Source organism: Solanum tuberosum, unplaced genomic scaffold (assembly GCF_000226075.1).
Source record: "Solanum tuberosum cultivar DM 1-3 516 R44 unplaced genomic scaffold, SolTub_3.0 scf00436, whole genome shotgun sequence".
Classification (NCBI taxonomy): Eukaryota; Viridiplantae; Streptophyta; class Magnoliopsida; order Solanales; family Solanaceae; genus Solanum; species Solanum tuberosum.
This window is the reverse complement of record NW_006239373.1, coordinates 413,257-431,250: the sequence shown is the minus strand read 5'-3', so window position 1 is coordinate 431,250 and position 17,994 is coordinate 413,257. Positions and strand designations below refer to the sequence as shown.

The 17,994-nt window shown below is 34.7% G+C and overlaps 3 protein-coding genes and 1 non-coding gene across 4 annotated transcripts in view; 1 reads left to right on the top strand and 3 right to left on the bottom strand.

Moving 5' to 3' along the window:
* Positions 1 to 1,707, top strand: part of LOC107058168 (protein SLOW GREEN 1, chloroplastic) — a 3,270-nt gene extending 1,563 nt beyond the window's left edge. The window contains exon 4 of the mRNA XM_015303546.1: positions 1,013 to 1,707. Within this exon, the coding sequence (XP_015159032.1) occupies positions 1,013 to 1,707 (695 nt within the window). The remainder of the gene's footprint in view (positions 1 to 1,012) is intronic.
* A 2,555-nt stretch (positions 1,708 to 4,262) lies between these two features.
* Positions 4,263 to 7,494, bottom strand: LOC102593645 (uncharacterized). Its single transcript, XM_006363628.2, has 4 exons — positions 7,147 to 7,494; positions 6,528 to 6,963; positions 5,668 to 5,743; positions 4,263 to 4,644 (listed from the first exon to the last, which is right to left on the bottom strand). Exons 1-4 carry the CDS (start codon positions 7,281 to 7,283, stop codon positions 4,391 to 4,393), a joined length of 903 nt encoding a protein of 300 aa, XP_006363690.1. The 5' UTR covers positions 7,284 to 7,494; the 3' UTR covers positions 4,263 to 4,390.
* A 2,569-nt stretch (positions 7,495 to 10,063) lies between these two features.
* LOC102593324 (UDP-glucuronic acid decarboxylase 1-like) lies at positions 10,064 to 16,121 on the bottom strand. Its single transcript, XM_006363627.2, has 7 exons — positions 15,277 to 16,121; positions 14,783 to 14,930; positions 14,609 to 14,688; positions 13,998 to 14,081; positions 13,827 to 13,901; positions 11,706 to 11,798; positions 10,064 to 10,557 (listed from the first exon to the last, which is right to left on the bottom strand). Exons 1-7 carry the CDS (start codon positions 15,895 to 15,897, stop codon positions 10,351 to 10,353), a joined length of 1,308 nt encoding a protein of 435 aa, XP_006363689.1. The 5' UTR covers positions 15,898 to 16,121; the 3' UTR covers positions 10,064 to 10,350.
* A 1,333-nt stretch (positions 16,122 to 17,454) lies between these two features.
* TRNAR-UCG (transfer RNA arginine (anticodon UCG)) lies at positions 17,455 to 17,528 on the bottom strand. Its single transcript has one exon. It is a non-coding gene; the product is annotated as a tRNA-Arg (tRNA).
* Positions 17,529 to 17,994: the final 466 nt, after the last annotated feature.

Here is a 17,994-nt window from a genome sequence, read left to right as displayed (position 1 = left end):
TTGAGTTAATATATTGAAAGTTGGAGCATGAACTTCATCAGTAGAAGTTCCTTCAACCAATCTGGGACTCTTTCGAGGCGTTTCAATGGGTTTCTTAGACATGATTTTGTTGAAAAACTTAATTGGACGGACGATTGTGAAAATGGTGTAGTTGGCTGGTGAGAAAAATGGGAGAGACAAGGTGAAAGTGGGGTAGTGGGGGTGATGGCGTGTAGATTTGAATAGGCGTGGGTGGAGGGTGGTGGGATTGAGGTATAGGAGGTTTGGAGTGTAACATTAAACAAGGAAGTCTAATCTATGTAAATCCCTTAATATGTGTAACTGATGATTTCAGTTTTAAAAAAGGAATTGAAATCAAATTAATTAAATATTATTAATTAATAATATAAAATATAAACAAATTAATCATTTATTAAATAAATTGAAATTGATTTTTAAATTAAATTAAATTTAATTGATATGTCATAACCCGTAAATAAACTGTTATAAGTAAGAATTGTTTAAAAATATGTTTAAAACCCGTAAAATTTACTCTTAAATGTGTATATGGCGTGAATTTTTCATTTGAATATGAACTTATAATTATTTTGGGTTTTAGGGCCCATTTATGTAGTTTTTCCAAAAATTTCATGAAAATTGAACCAAAAGCCCAAATCCATTAACTTGTTGAGCCCAACAATATGCCTCTTTTGTAGTCTCTCCCTGTTCCTAAATTTTGCCAAGTCTCTGCAATTTCCTCCATTATTATCAGGGTTTAAGAGCTTCACCATCACCATGAACACCTTAAACCCTCTTCATCTTTCTGCAAAATCAAACAATTTTCAGTACCAATTCATTCCTTCAGTGTTAACTCAACAACCCCTCAATTCTTTTTCCTTCAAAACTCCATTTCCATTATCCATTAAACTCTCTAAAACCCCTAATTCTAAACCCTTCAAATCTTTAATTCCACTCTCTTTTCTCAAACCCACATTGATTTCCACCATTACTGCCACTGCCCTTTTCTTTACAGGGTTTTATTTCAACCCCAAACAAGCTATTTGTTGTCCTGTTTCGCCGGTGCCAACCGTGGACACGAATGTGAAAGAAGAAGTTTTAGAACAGGAGGAAACTGAAAAGGCGCCAGAAAATGTTGAAATATTGAGAAATTTGTTGGAAAATCGTGTTAAGAATAGAGAATTAGACGATGCTCTTAGCATTATAAACAAGTTGATTGAGCTGGAGCCTGATGAGATCGAATGGCGTTTCTTGAAATCTCATTTGTATGTTCATAATGGGGAGATTGAATTAGCTAAATTGGGTTTTAGAGATGTTATATTAAAGGATCCTTATTACGTAGAGGCGTATCGCGGGCTGGTTGTGGCAGCATCGGAAGATGAGTCCGTGGAGGAAATGAAGAAAATTGAGAAACAGGTTATGGAGGGGATTAACATGTGTGAGAAGGAGGAGAAAGAGAGTGAGTTGAGGGATTTAAAGCTTATTCTTGCACAAATATGGGTTATTGGAGGTAAATATGATGAAGCATTGAAGGTCTATCAAGAGTTAGTGGATGAGGAGCCAGGGGATTTTAGGCCTTACTTGTGTCAAGGCATGATATATACCGCGTTGAAGAAGAACGACGAGGCTGAGAAGTATTTCGAGAAGTATCGAGGACTGGTGCCACAAGATCATACTAATGCTAGATTCGAGTTTATGATGGCGACTTGATTGCAACAAAGGTTTTTGCAAAGAAGGCGGAGGGTGTGATTGTTGGTTTTCCATGGAAGCTGAGATTCTATGATTGAGGTATGGTAGAAATTGAGTTGCATTGTATTGTTGTAGATTAATTATATTGTGCTTATTAGATGCTTAGATATACTTTTCTCTCTGGTTTGAGAAGGTAGAGGCTTTTACGTAGAGTTGTAGCACTTAGGTTTAAATTCAGATGCCAAGATGAGTTTTTTATGTAATTTAGTGGAATGGAGCTCGAAGCTATTTAACTTCAGATTAGATGGTATTTTGAATGAAATGATGAACTATATAAGATAAATTCAATCAAGAATGCAAACAAAATTACTCTTTGTGATATTATCTTGTGTAATGCAATCATTCCTGCGCAATATGCTGTGAGTCTTATATGTTGTGAGCTCTGACTTCTGATGCCGAAGACACAAAGATTACATGGGAATGGTTTGCTGCTACCGACATGTGGGAGCAATTAGGAATACTTTGATCATTTAAACAAGTCTAACCTTTGTAGCTCGCTTGAGTTATGTTATTCATACCATACTACACTTGCAACCAAGAACTAAGAGGGAAATCTGAGTTCATTGGAGATTAAATGACACCAGTTCGTAAACAATGTTGAACACCATTCGTTCTGAAATTATCCTAAATACATAGTGATCATTCAGACTAAATTGAATTAAACTCAAATAAACCAATTAAACCTGTGTTGTTTTGCAAAATGAATCCAAAAATCTGTCTTTTAAAAGAAAAAAAGTATGAGTGTTTGTTATTTAGTTCTGTTTCTCAATTTTAGTTTTATTATTTTGAAGATGTATTTAGAGGTAGGTAGGGAGGTCTTGACTAGATCCCTCTATAATTATGTTGAAGATTTGCAGGATTACAAGTTCAGTGAACATAATATGAGCATCAGGATTTCATCCTCTCTTTTTTCGAGCATCAGGATAGATCATTTCATGTTCCCTATAGTTACTTATCTGGTCTTTGGAACGATGTTGCTCGGATCCTCCAAAACATGCCTCTGCACTCGTGTCGTATCCACCATAAATGAAGAACTTTTGGAGGATTTGACACACACCTAACAATGTTTTTTAAGGATCTGATAAACATAACTTTGGAATATATGTTAGAAGTCCATTAGTCAATATTATGTTGATCTTCGCCTACATGTAATTTTCTGTGCATAGCCCATGGGTAATACTTTTGGTTTTAGGCCAGTTAATGTGACATCATGAACTTTGTGTAGATCACAATCGAGTTCAATGATGTTCTTTTCTCTTCATGCCTTGAAGTTTGTTGTTTAGATTGAATCTAGTTATGTAACCCTTATAAATCTAGCTTGCTGCAGCTGCTTCTTCTTGCTTCAGTTTGATTAGGAAAATTCCTAATGTACATTTAGTGCAACAACAACAACAACACACACCCAATGTAATTCCACAAGTGGGGTCTGGGGAGGGTAAAATGTACACATTCCTTAACCCACCTTTTTTTGAGAAGGTAGAGAGGCCGTCTCCAAAAGACCCTCAGTTGAACAAAAAGTGAAAATGTACCTGTAGTACATATAACAAAATCTAAGCATTCTCTTTAAAGCCATTCTCAATGAATCGGAAATTCTCTTGATTCAAGTGTCACATAAGACCCTTTATATGAAGTTGTATGACAACAAAATATGCATCCTTTCCATCACAAAAATTTCAATACACAGAATTACAGGCTATAGTTTAAATCTTTATACATATTTCTAATTAACAGTAGCAATGGCTACACTGTCATCGCCTAGTCTTGACGTTACTCACATACCTAAAAAGCGGATTTTCCCCCAGTTTATAAGATCCAAACTTAGTTTGATCCAGTTGAGATGGAGTCCACATATGTTGAAATTGATGCAGATACAAATATGGGCACTAAGACGAATGTTAAAGAGTAAATGTTGCAGGACCTGTGGATTCATCAAATTTGAACCTATTGAGAATAGTTTGGATATTTGATTCAATATGTCTGGCTTAGTTGACACAGAGAGGCAGATTCATCCCTCTTTTCCTTTCCTGACAGCTGAAGATGCATTTTTCAGCCTTATTTGTATGAAGAAATTTTGGAACAACGATGAATTTACGGTAAAAATATATCCATACTCAATGTTTGTTCCACGAAAATGAATGCAAGACACTTGCACTTTGCGTGTCTTGCATATTAACTTTGGTTATGTGATATATATATATATTCACTTGCATTTGTGGCATGATTAAATATGCTAAGGTTTGGGGTAGATATCGGGTACAGGTAAAAAAAAAAAAAGTCGACGAGTTTAGCTTGTGGAACCATGTCTAGACCCAGGAAACTTCACCCAATGACCTTGAAAATGAGTGATCTTGAATTTTTGACCCCTCGCTTGCTTCATAGGCAAAACTTCAAGGTTAAAAGTCGAAACTTGAAGTTTTGCTTTTGGAGCAAGCGTGATCAAAATTCAAGACCATCCATCTCTAAGATCATTCTTGTAAATTACCCGGTAAATTTCATGCTAAAATAGGCAGCAAAACTTTTCCATGAAAATTGAGAAGTTCACAAATACCAGAAAGTGAAATCCATCAGGAAGATGATAAACCAATCCCAGACTAAAATTCCACTTCTCTAAAGTCTTACTAAACCACCAAAAAAAAAAGTTGATTTACATTAGTTGAATTGTTGTTGTAGTTGGAGTAACATTTTCTATCTTTTCATGAGACAACACCATCTGCTTGTCATTATTCAACTCAGAATTACTCAAATTAACTTTGGCTGTAGGGACAGACGATGCCAGTGTTGGTGTCCATAACTGTGCATTTTTCACCTTGGAAATGCTTGCAAGAACTCCTAATGGTGTCACATCCCCAGTTACTGTCACCTTCTTAGCAGCAAAATCTATGTTGAAAGATTTCACACCTGACTCATACCCAATCAAAAGTTTACGATTTATCAACGAGTTTAAGTTATATATATGTATCGACAGTACAAGGTAATTAGAAGAAAATTTCTACGATAAGCATCAAGCGATAACATAAAAATAGTACAATTTTGGGTTAAATTTAACTTCAACATAGTCATATATAACCAAAGTGGAGTAGTAAGTACTCCTTGATCCTTAACAAGAGGTCTCGGGTTCGAGTTCCTAAGTCGTCTTTGTTAGAGAGCGCTTTACCCCCTAATGTGAATTTCCTGATGCGAATTCAGATTTAATCGGGTTCTAATGTGGGTATCGGACACCAAACACCGGGTGCGAAACCAAGACAAAAACATGGTCATATATGCAATGAGCTTTACCTAAAGTCATGAGGACTTTTAAACAAGGTCTTACATGATGTAAACACTACATGCTAACTAAGCCTATGGCACACCATCGGTTCCAATGTGGGTATCGGACACCAAACACTGGGTGCGAAACCAAGACAAAAACATGGTCATATATGCAATGAGCTTTACCTAAAGTCATGAGGACTCTTAAAACAAGGTCTTACATGATATAAACACTACATGCTAACTAAGCCTATGGCACACCATCGGTTCCAATGTGGGTATCGGACACCAAACACTGGGTGCGAAACCAAGACAAAAACATGGTCATATATGCAATGAGCTTTACCTAAAGTCATGAGGACTCTTAAAACAAGGTCTTACATGATATAAACATTATATGCTAACTAAGCCTCTAGCACACTATCAATGAATTTTAACTTGTTATAGCATGTAAATTATCTTTTTTATGAATATAACTTAAAAAGGGATAGCCTGGTGCATGAATCATTCCGTGTTCAGCAAAGTCTTGGGAAGGACCACATAAGAAACTTACCTTGACACAAACATCAGTATCAACTGATTCCACGGCTTGAACCCGTAACAAGTCATTGAGAAAATTTCAAAGAGGGCATTATGAATGGTCCCCTAAGAAGAAGAGAGAGCCACACATACCTTGCATTCTAGAGATGTGTTTTCTCATCTTCCTTTCACATCCTCTGCAGTGAAGTGAAACTCTAAGAACAACCACCTGCAACAAAATATTCATTACTCTGTCATTTCATATATGGACCACTTTTTTTTCTACAACTAATATATCCTTCCACTTTATTATTATTCATATATTCTAACAAACAAAAGATGATGTTTAACCTGTAAAGTATCTTTTTTCTTCACTATATTATTAACAAGAATGTTTTTTTCTCTATCTTTCTGAAAAAAGAAATTAAAATAAAACACTTTATTAAATTAGAGTTGAAGTTTTGCTACTTCATAAATGTCAGTACAAATCCTTTTCAATTACTCTCTCTTGTAATCAAATAACACTCTTTCGTTTTTAGTCTCGGACTCTTTAAAAATATCATGATTGTGCATGTCAGATCCTTCAAAATTAATGCATACGGAAATATTTTTGGAGAGTAAAAGTAACATTGGATTAAAATCTAAAAGAGAGTATTTTTTTATAGCTATAGAAATCTCAAGAGTAGGTTGAGAATCATAACGTATCGTGTTCAAATCTTGTCGCAAACAAAAACAAACGATAATTTCTTCTCATATATCCGAATTTTGTTGGACCATTACTAAAAAATCACTAATTTCCCATTCAGCATCTATTTTCATTAGATATTTTTCTGGTGAGCTGGTTCGATTTATAACATAAATTTGTCATTGAATAGTAAAAACCTCTGTTTCTAGTAGTGAACAGATTACCACCCCAAACATATGCTGCCTTGAATTAGTTGAATTATTTATGTTCGAGCTGATCTGAACACTACGATTATTAAAAAAAAAGAGGAGAAGAAGAATTGAGGAACCTGATTAGCAGAAGCAGAAGGTGGAGGACAAGATTCATGTGTCTCTGTTTTCACATCTTCCAGTACAGAGCTACTACTACTAGAATCAACCAATTTGAGAACAGGTTCAAAATCTGATAAAGCATCCAAAATATTCTTCTCACTCAAAAGATATCTAGATGAACCAGGTGGAGTTATAAATTCACCAGGCTTTTTACAGCTCCAACTACTCGTCTTAAAAATATTCTCATTTCCTTCACTAACACTGCTCTTCCTTTTCTCATCATCCTTTTCTATCAGTAATTTTTTTGAGACGCCTTTTGATCTCTTCGATTCTTTCGAAGTTGATTTTCTGCTCTTGCTCTGTGCTTTCGGAGAAATTGGCGAACGAGCAGAGCAAGGTGCAGATATGGATTTAGGACCTGTTCTTCGCGAATCTCTGATTATTGGATTGTACCTGAAAAAATTGAGAAAATCAACTAATTTGCTTAAACAGAATTTCTCAAGTTGATCATACAATTGAGATTTGGTCATGAAATAAAAATTCAGTACACCACATACATAAACTAAGTTTTATTATTAGCAGTCATCGTTTTAAAATTCAGAACTCATAAAGTTGAAATTGTGACGTAGTATGTACCGATCAATTGCACGGCTGCCGGAGATGCTTCCGCCGCCGAGTTGTATAACAGAGGAGGAAGAAGAAGAAGAGCCTAATTCTTCCATGCTAAGACATATTGCTGTAGCAGCTTGGGATGCACAGAACATATCTTTCATTTTTTTTTTGTGAAGGGAAATAATGGGAATATTGAAAGCCAAATGGTTTATTTAGAGAATGTGCATAAAAAACTTTATGTGAATTTATGATTGAAAAGTGTTTTTTTTTTTGTTTTAAGAGAAAAGGGGATAAGAAAAAGAGTTGAGTTGTTACATGGAAGATATTGATACTGTTGTACTGTTTTATCTGTATTTAAGTTCACATGTTGTGCTAACTTATCATACAGCCTGGACATAAATTCTTTTCAACTTCTTTATTTACTATCAAGATTAGTTACTCTCGGACTTTTTAAAAATGTCATCGGGTCTGTGTCAGATAAAGTACAAAACACATGAATAGTGATTAAGAGGTCACGCGTTCAAGTCTCAGGAATAACCTTTGGTAGAAATGCAAGATAAGACTGCATACAATAGATCCTTGTGGTTGGACCCTTCTCCGAACTCTATGCATAGCGGGAATTTTAATGCACCGGACTATTTTATTTTTTTGGGTAGTAAGATGAGATAGAACAAATACACAACTAATCTTCCTGGGGAAGAACTATAAATTTAATTATATCAAAATCCTCATTAAAAGATTCTCAACAATGTACCTGAAAAGATCAAGATATTAATTTTTTTTTTAAAATAATATACAATATTTAGTGAATTAATGATTATATAGTGGTATTTAATAAGTTAAAAAGTTGAAATGGTGACACTCGTGGACTGCGTTTTCTGAAAGATTCAGTGACAGTTTTCCTAAGAGTGCGCTTCCGCCTCATTTTTTAAAACATTCAACTCTATAAACATTTTTTTACAGGCTCGTTGTCTCTGTATGACCTATAAGTATGAGTTCGAATTAGCTGATTCTGCCATCCCGGTATGTTGTCTACCATTAGGCGGGGGTGGATTGAGTTTGAATTACACTCCTTCCGTTTCAATAATTTTTCTAGCCCGTTTAAAAAAGAATAATTTATTTATTTTTAAACTCTTTAATTTCAATTTTTCACGTAACATGTTTAAAACAACAAAATTATTTACCATATCTTTAATCTACGACCATAAACTTTAAAAATATTCATTACTTTTAAAATTTCGTGCTAAGTTAAACTAAGACAATCGAATTAAAACGGAAGAAGTAACCCAAGTTTCTGAGCTGAAATTAGCAGAGCTTGCACGAGAATGAGACAGTGCAACGGCTAAATAATCTGTGGACACCCAAATAAATAAAAATATTTCCTCTTATAATGATACACAAAGTTCAGATTTCATGTGCAACTGTTCACTTTGTTTATTACAAAACACAGTTTTTGTTTTATTCAATTCATGGGGTTTTAGCAAAATGCCAACTTCATTTACTGTCTTTTCTAAATTAAAAAAATAAAATTAAAATTGAAGAGTGGAATCCTCATCAACAAAGTAAAAGTTTAAATTATCGATTATCTAAGCTAGAAATTGTACTTATGTTTAAGTAAAACGTTATCTTGAGTTTTTTGGTTGTATTAGTGTTGGGAAATTAAGATGAAAAATTGTGATTAATTAATCCTAAAGTTTCACGTCATTTTATCCTTGTTTTTGGACAATATTGCCCCCAATTAATATTTTTGTTTTTACTATAAAGTATTTGGTGTGTGAAAGACGTTGCAACTTTAATATGAGGGGTCTGAAGGTAGTTCAATTTTGTTGGGTCCTGCCTTGCGTAAATGTTTCTTTTTACTTAGCTTATTATTTAGAATTTTTTTTTTAAAAAAAAGAATTATGCAAATACAATTCTTGAAAAATTGCCAAGCGGATAATGTTAAACTCGGATTTAATGTTTGCCCATATGTTGTTCAACCTTATGAACAAACTATTAAACCATTGTCTAACGTTCGCAACAACTTATAAAATTTTAGACCATGTGATTCAAAAGTAATATTTAAGTTGTGAACTAAAATGTCCACAAGTTGCAAGAAAATTAAAAACAAAACCGTTTACTAAAAAGTTGTTGAAAAAAAGAGACAACTCATGAAAATTCTTGATCTTGCACTTGCTCCGATGGTAAACATCCTCCATCTCCAATCTTAGGATTGCAGGTTTAAGTAAGGAACAAAAAGTTGCAAGAAAACTAAAAACAAAATCGTTTACTAAAAAGTTGTTCCAAAAAGAGACAACTCGTGAAAATTCATGATCTTGCTCTTGCTCCGATGATAAACATCCTCCATCTCCAAACGTAGTAATAGAAAAATTGCAAACAAAACTAAGGATACTTTTGTAAATGCCTATATGGTTTCACTTTTTGCAATCCATTGAATTAAGTAAGAATAAGTGAGAAAGGATAACACTTTTATTCTTTTGTTGTAGAATAAGAATATAAGAACCATATTCATATTCTAAAGTAAAATATGCCTTTGGAATTTTCTTTTTTTCATATCATGAATGAATGAAAGAGAGCTCCATAGAATCAGATACCTTCATAACACAACACATAAAGTCTCTTTTCCTTCTTCTTCCTTTATTCAGATACTTCATATCTTCTTTTACAGATCATTAGTATTATCTATTATACCAATTATTGCTGCCCATAGATATGTTCTCAAATGATCGAGTGAATAAAATCTCTCCATCCTTAACCGCCTTGAAATCGAGAACTTGCTAGGGGGCGCTTTACCCCCTTGCGGGGTCTACCCTGAGCAAGTATTATGAGGCCAATAGATTAAAAAAATGAACCATCATTCAAAGAGTGGCTCCACATAACAGTTTCACAAGTAAAGTTCAAAAACAGTACCTACAAATATTAAATGCAAGGCCAGGAGAACCACAGTAAAAGACCAAATTACTTGTTAACTTGAAGCTAAAAGCTCAAAATTTTCTCCCTGTAGAATTACATGATGTGTATAGGGGAAAAAAATTCAAAACCAAAAACCGGATACACGAAGCATCTGCCTAGAGTAGTGGCTGATGACTGAGCATTCCAGTTAGCTATTGATACAAAAATGAAGAGGGAAAAAAAATGAACGAATATCAACTTCGTATATTAGCAAAAACAATAATCAGTACACTAAGCTTGGTCTATACAACCTAGTGTTGTTGCTACTTCTCTTTATTAGTTGCCTTTTCCTTCATCTTCATTTAAGATGCGATTGCGGAAATCATTGACCATAAGAGGCAGCCCGTCCCTCAAGGGTACTTTCGGCTCCCAGTTTAGCAGTTCCTTTGCTCTGCTGATATCTGGTTTCCTCTTGTGAGGATCATCAGCTGTGTTAGCTTTGAACTCAATAGTAGCACTTGGATCAATCACTTCTTTGACCACCTGTATTCCCAAGTGAAACGATTTAGGGTTGATTGATAGCATAACTGTCAGTTAAACCAGGTAACTGAATAGACATTAGGCATACTTTGTAGTCGGGGAAAAAAAATGTAGTCGAAAAACTAGTGTGCCGAGTACCACTTCAAGATGACTGGACTTATTCATGATGGATAAGTTCATATTTGAAAAGACAATATGCAACACTTTATCACTTAATTATTTCTTATGTCGTAGACCTACTTCCACTAAGCATGGATAATACACTAGATACCCAGTCATGTATAACAATAAATCAATGTTCTATACTTCTACCCTTTGGGTAGGCCCAGTGGTTTGGGCTTGGGACTTCCATGTTGGAGGTCTCAAGTTCGAAACCCCTTGCCAGCGAAAGCAAGGGGTTTGCCTTCTGGGTCGAGCTCGTCGCACCGGGCTTGCCTAGTGTGGGTTACCTCTCATGTGTGGTTTGCAAGCTATTGCATAGGAGCTACCCTGTGCGCACCCAAAATATGTAAAAATGAAAGAGAGAGTGAGAGATGGCCGGTGATGAGGGAGATAAGCCGTTGGTTGTTGTGAGGTGCTTGCTGGGGTACAATATTTTAAAGCAGGAGAGTCGGAGGATGATTTTATGGTCCTGGGTCTTGGAAGACAGGTGGATGATAAAGTATGAGGATAAGAGAAAAATGGAGTCATTTGCTATGGAGAATATGGACTGTGAAGTGGGGGAATAAGGTTTGTGATACTGAGAGAAGCTCAGGGGGGATGAGTTTATGTCGTGTGCTTTCCATAGCTAAAGGTGGACATAGCGTGGTGGTGGTGTTTGTCAAATCTGAAGAACAAGAAGGAAACACTGTGGTGCAAGCATACTTTACAGATAGTGCAGATTTAATATTTCGACACTTGAAAATGTTCAATGATAGTTCTATCAAATAGCCACAGAAACTTTTTTTTTTTGACTTGCATCTGTAGTAAGAATATAAAACTGCAATCAATTGAGCAATAATGATAAAATGACAGCAAAATAAGCAAAAACTTGTGAACTCAATACAAATATTGATTCTCAACGAGCAACATTCACTAAATTGCTCGTGCAGGTAGCGCCCAAACTAATAGTGAATAGGCAAATATGTATTACAGCAGAAACCATAGCTTACCTCGGCAAGCTCTAACATGGTAAACTCTCCTGGGTTTCCCAAGTTGAAAGGGCCAATGTGCTCACCATCCATTAAGGCCATTAATCCGTCAACCTTTCATCAACAGAAATTGATTGTTTTAGTATCATTGTTTGCATTCCAACAGAACTATAGTTTCTGTTATGAATTCTTTAACCAGGCATAATAAACAAAAAAGTAAGCTGGCCACTTGGACTTTTAAATTGGACAATCCACGGCATTTTAATGGATTTTTGATATTCACAAAATTGAGATGCAAAATAACAGGGTAATGCACATATAAAAAACTTGTTACACAAACATGTACACATTTAAAGTAAGAAATGTTCCTTGTTTCTTTCTTCTAAACCAGCTCATAAGAGGAAAATAGCAACAGGTGACACACTCTGATCAAAGCTTTGCACACTAGGCAAAAGTCCATGCTCTGTCAGTTCGATGACACCATAATATGTCACACTATTAGCATCTCCTATGTGTATCATTAAACAAGTCATTCTGTTAATTGATGAGGAATAACTAAGGTCTCCTTCACAAGGTATTCAGTTGAGAAATTAATTGATTTGTACTTCTCTCAACCAACGACTAGCAAAGATTATAAGTCTTCTAAAGCATCTTTCCGGACATACTTACAACTTGGAAATATAGCCACATTAGGAAGTTTCACTTGTTAGGCGAAACATCTAGTGGTCTGCATTGTGATTCTCACAATTGAATTCCAATAAAGCAATAGACTGGTTATGGCAAATAGTTCTCGGAATTTTCAAAATGAACACAGAAAACTTGAGAGCTGTAATTAATAGACTATCTCCCACCACCATCTTACATATGAAAAAGTAGGCACAAAAATTCTTTTCACAAGAAAAGCCCATTGCAGTAACAAATGACAGCATACCCTAAGTAGACCACTCATCGGGAATAACATCTTGCTCTGTGTCTTGTGTTCACATAGACTCATATTATGCAATTAGCTGCAGGCTGAGAGTTCTCAACTGAGATTTGAAAGGTCAAATTTTATATGGGCACAGGGCACTTATCAAACTCAGACATGCAGATGATACTTATTTAGCTAGCAACATTAACTGAGAACTGTGCATTTAATTGGACAAAATAGTGGCTACTGGCCACAACTAATGATAACCCCTCTATCTTTAACTAGAAATTTGGTTCCTAAAATACAGTAGGAATGACTGGAAAACATCTTCCAAGTATTTCCTTTACCCCATTTAGTTCTTAGTATTTTAATGAAAGCAATGTCTGCTTTTAGTATTCGAGTTAGATCCTCCAAATCCAGCTATAAAGCATGTACTACATGGTGCTAAAAAGCACATAATCACAACTCCAGATGCTTCCACCATAAGAATCTTAGAGAAGATTTTTGTAAAATATTAATAAAGCTAGACAGTAAAAAGCATGATGCTAGATAGATGTCATCATCTGAAATAGAAAAACAAAGATCTTAGAGAGAGAAAACGTGTACTCCCCCTCATGATGTTTTATTTGACCTACATTTCATTTTAATCCGAGGAGTAAGGATTTGCGTCTTTCTCAAATGGAGAAAATGCCAAATGCTCTAAAAGTCAAACCTGTATATAATAACATCGTGTTATAGGATCTTGAGTATGAGGAGACACCTTCACACTCTCTTCATATCTTCAACTAATATTGGATTACACAAGCTCAAGCCAATCTCATTCAATTTTAATATCTGCTAGCCAAACTAGGTAGGTCAATTTGGGACAAACGGTGCAGAAATTCCAAATATTGGTAAAATACCTAGTCCATTAAATAAAACAAGTTAAAGAAGACACATAAATCTACTAGATACCTGATTTAGAATTTCACTTTACAAGCTCTTTGAATGTTGTCTGTAGCATGCATCACCATTTTCTAATTTTTCGGAAGGATTAACATTTCCAAGAGCTTAAATCAAGTTTTGCAGGCACAACTACCACAGGTAGTCAACCTAACACAGAACTACTACTTTTTACATTCTGACCTTTAACTAATATCATCTACCGCACGCATCTACCCCATCTATCATTAGATGCAGTGAAGACAGTGAGGGCATACTAAAATGGAAGGGGTAATTTATTAATGTCTTACCAAGTCAGAGACATATTGAAAGCTGCGTGTTTGCTTCCCGTCACCATACACTGTCATTGGTTGTTTGCGGATGGCCTGCAAACATGGTTTTAGAAAGAGAAAAACAAATGGATCGTCTAAAGGGAAATTCGGTTTACAGCACTGATGTTAATATAAGCTGAGACGACAAACCTGGGCAACAAAGTTGCTTACAACACGTCCATCATCGAGACACATGCGAGGTCCATATGTATTGAAAATTCGGGCAATGCGCACCTGCATATGAATATTATGGATCGTAAACTCTGGGTCCTCTATGATACACTGCCAGAGAGCAAGTCTAATTTGATACTAATTACAGCTTATAAGTTCATTTTTGGTCTTGCTGTCATAAAGTTGAACGTGACAGGGTTAAATACCAAGTCATAAATAGAAACTTATTAGGATGGATTCTTAAATCAGGAGCAGAAGTGGAACTAAAAATATGTCTCTCTGTCATTGCCTATATGCCATAGGTTTGCTCTCTATCTCTCTCATGATCATCATAAGGTGAAGTTTCTTTGAGTTCAAAATTTTGAACTGCAAAAAAGTACTTCCAGGACTTCAAATATAAGCAGCTACCAAATTTATCTTTTGAACAGCTGTGCACTCATTACTTCAACCAGAAGAGTTGTTTACACCTAACTAAATACTCATTACACATATAATGCTAGACTTATGAATGGAAAAGTACATTCAACTGCACATTAACATTCAGCATCAAATGTCATAACAATCTGTAAGAAAGAAAAATCACTCATTACCTCAACATCTGCACCACGATGGTAATCCATAGTCAAGGTTTCAGCAGTCCGTTTTCCCTCATCATAGCAGCTCCTAACACCTAGATATTTCAAGACACTCAAACATCACTAAAACGATCTGACAGAACAACTTACAAACAAAACTGAGAATAAATTATTGAAGCTGCTACTCACCTATTGGATTCACATTTCCCCAGTATGTTTCCTTTTGTGGATGCTCAAGTGGATCACCATAAACCTCACTTGTACTAGTAAGCAAGAACCTTGCACCAATTCTCTTGGCAAGGCCCAACATGTTAAGAGTACCCATCACATTTGTCTTGTAATCAGAATTAAGGATCTCAAGTACATCAAAATAAAATGAGAACATAAAAATGCACCTTAAGCAGTCGGAAATTCCTTTTTGAAATGGATAAACATATAGAAAAATCCTTAACAAGCAAACTCATATGCACTGACAATGCGAAGAACAAACAATCTAATTATGTAAAAGCCAATTACAAGTAACTTTCTATAACAATCATGGATTGATAACTCGCAAAACATGTAAAAATCATACTACAACCTGTAAATCCATGCACGCCCCCATCGCAAAGAAACAAAAAGCATGCTTTTATACATAACGAATAACGAAAAACAATCCAAATGCTAATGTAGACAAAGGATATAATAGTTTTGACGGGATTATACTTGTAATGAACAGGCGAAGCAGGGCAAGCCAAATGATAGATCTGATCCACTTCCAACAAAATAGGTTCAACAACATCATGCCTAATAAGCTCAAATCTATGATCCCCAAAATGATGCATCACATTTTCTTTCCTCCCAGTAAAAAAATTATCAATCACAATAACATCATCACCTCTCTTAATCAACTTATCAACCAAATGACTCCCCACGAAACCCGCCCCACCCGTCACCACAACCCGCATCCGTTTCCTCCCAATCCCAACAGGCACCCTCCCTGCACCCCTATACGGCGTTGTAACAGTAGATGTATGGGTAATTACACCAGGAACTGAATCGAACCCATGATAAGATTGGGGTATTGGAGAAGATGGGGTAAGGAGAGATAGGCTTGGTTGAAGGATGAAAAAAGTTGAACCAATGAGAATACCCACAAGGATAAAGAGAAGTCTTTGCTCTTTAAGAAGGTAATTGATGGATCTTGGAAGAGATCTGGGATGTTTGAAGGTCTTTGGTGATGATGGTGGGGTGTTTTGTGATATTGACATTGTTGTTTCTTCATCTCTTCTGTGATTCATGCTTGATTGGGTATGCAATTTCATGGTTTTCTTGATCTTCTTCTTCTACTACGATAAATTTATGGGGAAATTTTCAGGTAGAAACAGAGTATAATGTTTGCAGAATCAGAAAAAAGAGACTTTTTTTCTTGCATTTGTTGTTGTCTATAAGGTAGCAGACAAGATTAGCTCAATTTTCCAAACTTTTCCATACTTCTTGGAGAAAGCCAAATATTTTCCACAAATTTATTTTCCAAAACAAATTCAGAAAGAAAAAAAAAAAGTTTTTTTTCGTCCTATGGGAAATACGGAAAATGTGAGCTAGCTCTTTTTTTCTATTTTTGTAAAAAAAAAAAAAATTGATAAATTTGGAGACAAAGATCAAAAGTACATCTGTGAATTGTTTTGCGAGTTTTGTATTTAATGGTAAGCTCTGAACTATTATTATTTATGTATTAAAACGCACCTAGTTGAATTAGATGATAACGGTTAAGATAGAAAAAGAAAACAATGATCAGTTAGACTAGTCAATTTTGAGGTTGTGTTATAATACTGGTAGAGAAGGAAGTATGATGATAGCTCAAGACTCGGGTAGGAAAATAGAACATGGTGATAGTTCAAATAAGAAAAGGGAATAACGGATAATCAATGTGTAGAATTCTAGAAAAAGCGATAGTTCATATATATTTCTAATCACAACTTCTTATCACATGTCCAAATTCAAGCTAAGTTTATAAAATTTGTAAATTTAGATGTTTCTAAAACCCAACAATTTTATATTGAAATTTTAAAGATTTGTGTTTGAAATTATAATTAATTATAATTAATATATTATTTGTGCAAATAAACTTCCTGACAAACATATTGAAAGTTACTTATTCAAACTTAAAGGTAGATTTTCTAAAGTTTGAATTATAAGTAAGCTTTGTCCAATTCATTATTAACTATAGATATAATGCTATTTATCATACTTACGAGTTTAAAGAGGCTAAAATACGATTTCTCCTCCTTTTAAGAAAAAATAATAAATATATTAGGGTTGAATGAGGAAAAAGATATTGGCTATTATAAGATTTAAACTCTCCACCCCAATTATCGAAAGCAAAAAGCTCACCAAACGAACCAACCCTCAAGCTCTATTTTCTTACAAAAACATACTTTTTCCAACGTCACTTTTAGCCATATTGAAAGAACACGATTTGATTACTTGGCCACTCAAAAATAAAATCACAAAATCATATGTTTTAAATTCTGATTCCAACCTCTGAAAAAGCTAACATAGACTCATAATTTTAATGACTAGAAGTGTAATCATCAAAGGCACTAGCTTCACTTTGAAGATAACAAATGTCCACATGAATAAAAAGCCTTGCTTCATGCAAAAGCTTCTACCTTTCCAAGACTAATAATGTGTAGTAATTTGTATGCTAAAATGAATTTTCTTTTTTAATTCTTAATTAATTAAGGTAGACAATGGACCAAAACATTTTATTCTTTTATATAGAAAAGAAAAAAATAATCATTTTCAATTTTATTTTATCTACTTATAAAATAGGGAAAAAAATCAATAAAAAAATGTTCATAAAAGACAAACAAAAAAAACGACCACAGTGGGAGTCGAACCCACGACCTTCTGATCCGAAGTCAGACGCGCTAATCCACTGCGCTATGCGGTCGTATGTTTATTGAACTACCATTTAATTATATAACTTTAATTTTCCAAACATTATAATTTATTTTTATTTTTTAAAATATATTGGAAAGTACTAAATAAACTACTTAAAATCGTTCATGAGTTACATAAAATCGGTCAATATTTCATATTATCAAGTCTTTAGTATGCGTATGACCTTTACTTGCCGCAAATTTTAATATTGTTTCGCCTCTTTCCAGATATATATAAGAGAGTCTTTGTTGGTTTCTAACAAAAACTCGTAGTCTTCAATAATGCCCTAAAAGGATGAGAATGGATGTCATTTTCTTTAATAAGATGTATTGCAAGTAGACGGTCTGTTTCACTTCTAATTTTATATATTTCGTCATTTTTACTAATTTTATTCCTTATTTGATGCTCCATAGCTCTGTAATGAGACTAGGGGTGTGTTTGGTATGAAGGAAAACATTTTCCGGAAAATGTTTTCC

Bases quoted from the DNA above. Each gene is read 5' to 3' on its own strand.
- LOC102593324 (XM_006363627.2), bottom strand. From the start codon at position 15,897: ATGAAATTGCATACCCAATCAAGCATGAATCACAGAAGAGATGAAGAA. The intron at 11,799-13,826 runs GTAAGACATTAA...TGTTGATGAAAG, and splicing joins TTCAATATGTCTCTGACTTG to GTTGACGGATTAATGGCCTT. The intron at 10,558-11,705 runs GTAAGCTATGGT...TTGGGAATACAG, and splicing joins CCATGTTAGAGCTTGCCGAG to GTGGTCAAAGAAGTGATTGA.
- LOC102593645 (XM_006363628.2), bottom strand. From the start codon at position 7,283: ATGAAAGATATGTTCTGTGCATCCCAAGCTGCTACAGCAATATGTCTT. The intron at 6,964-7,146 runs GTACATACTACG...CAATTTTTTCAG, and splicing joins GGCAGCCGTGCAATTGATCG to GTACAATCCAATAATCAGAG. The intron at 5,744-6,527 runs GTTCCTCAATTC...ATTTTGTTGCAG, and splicing joins CTTCTGCTTCTGCTAATCAG to GTGGTTGTTCTTAGAGTTTC.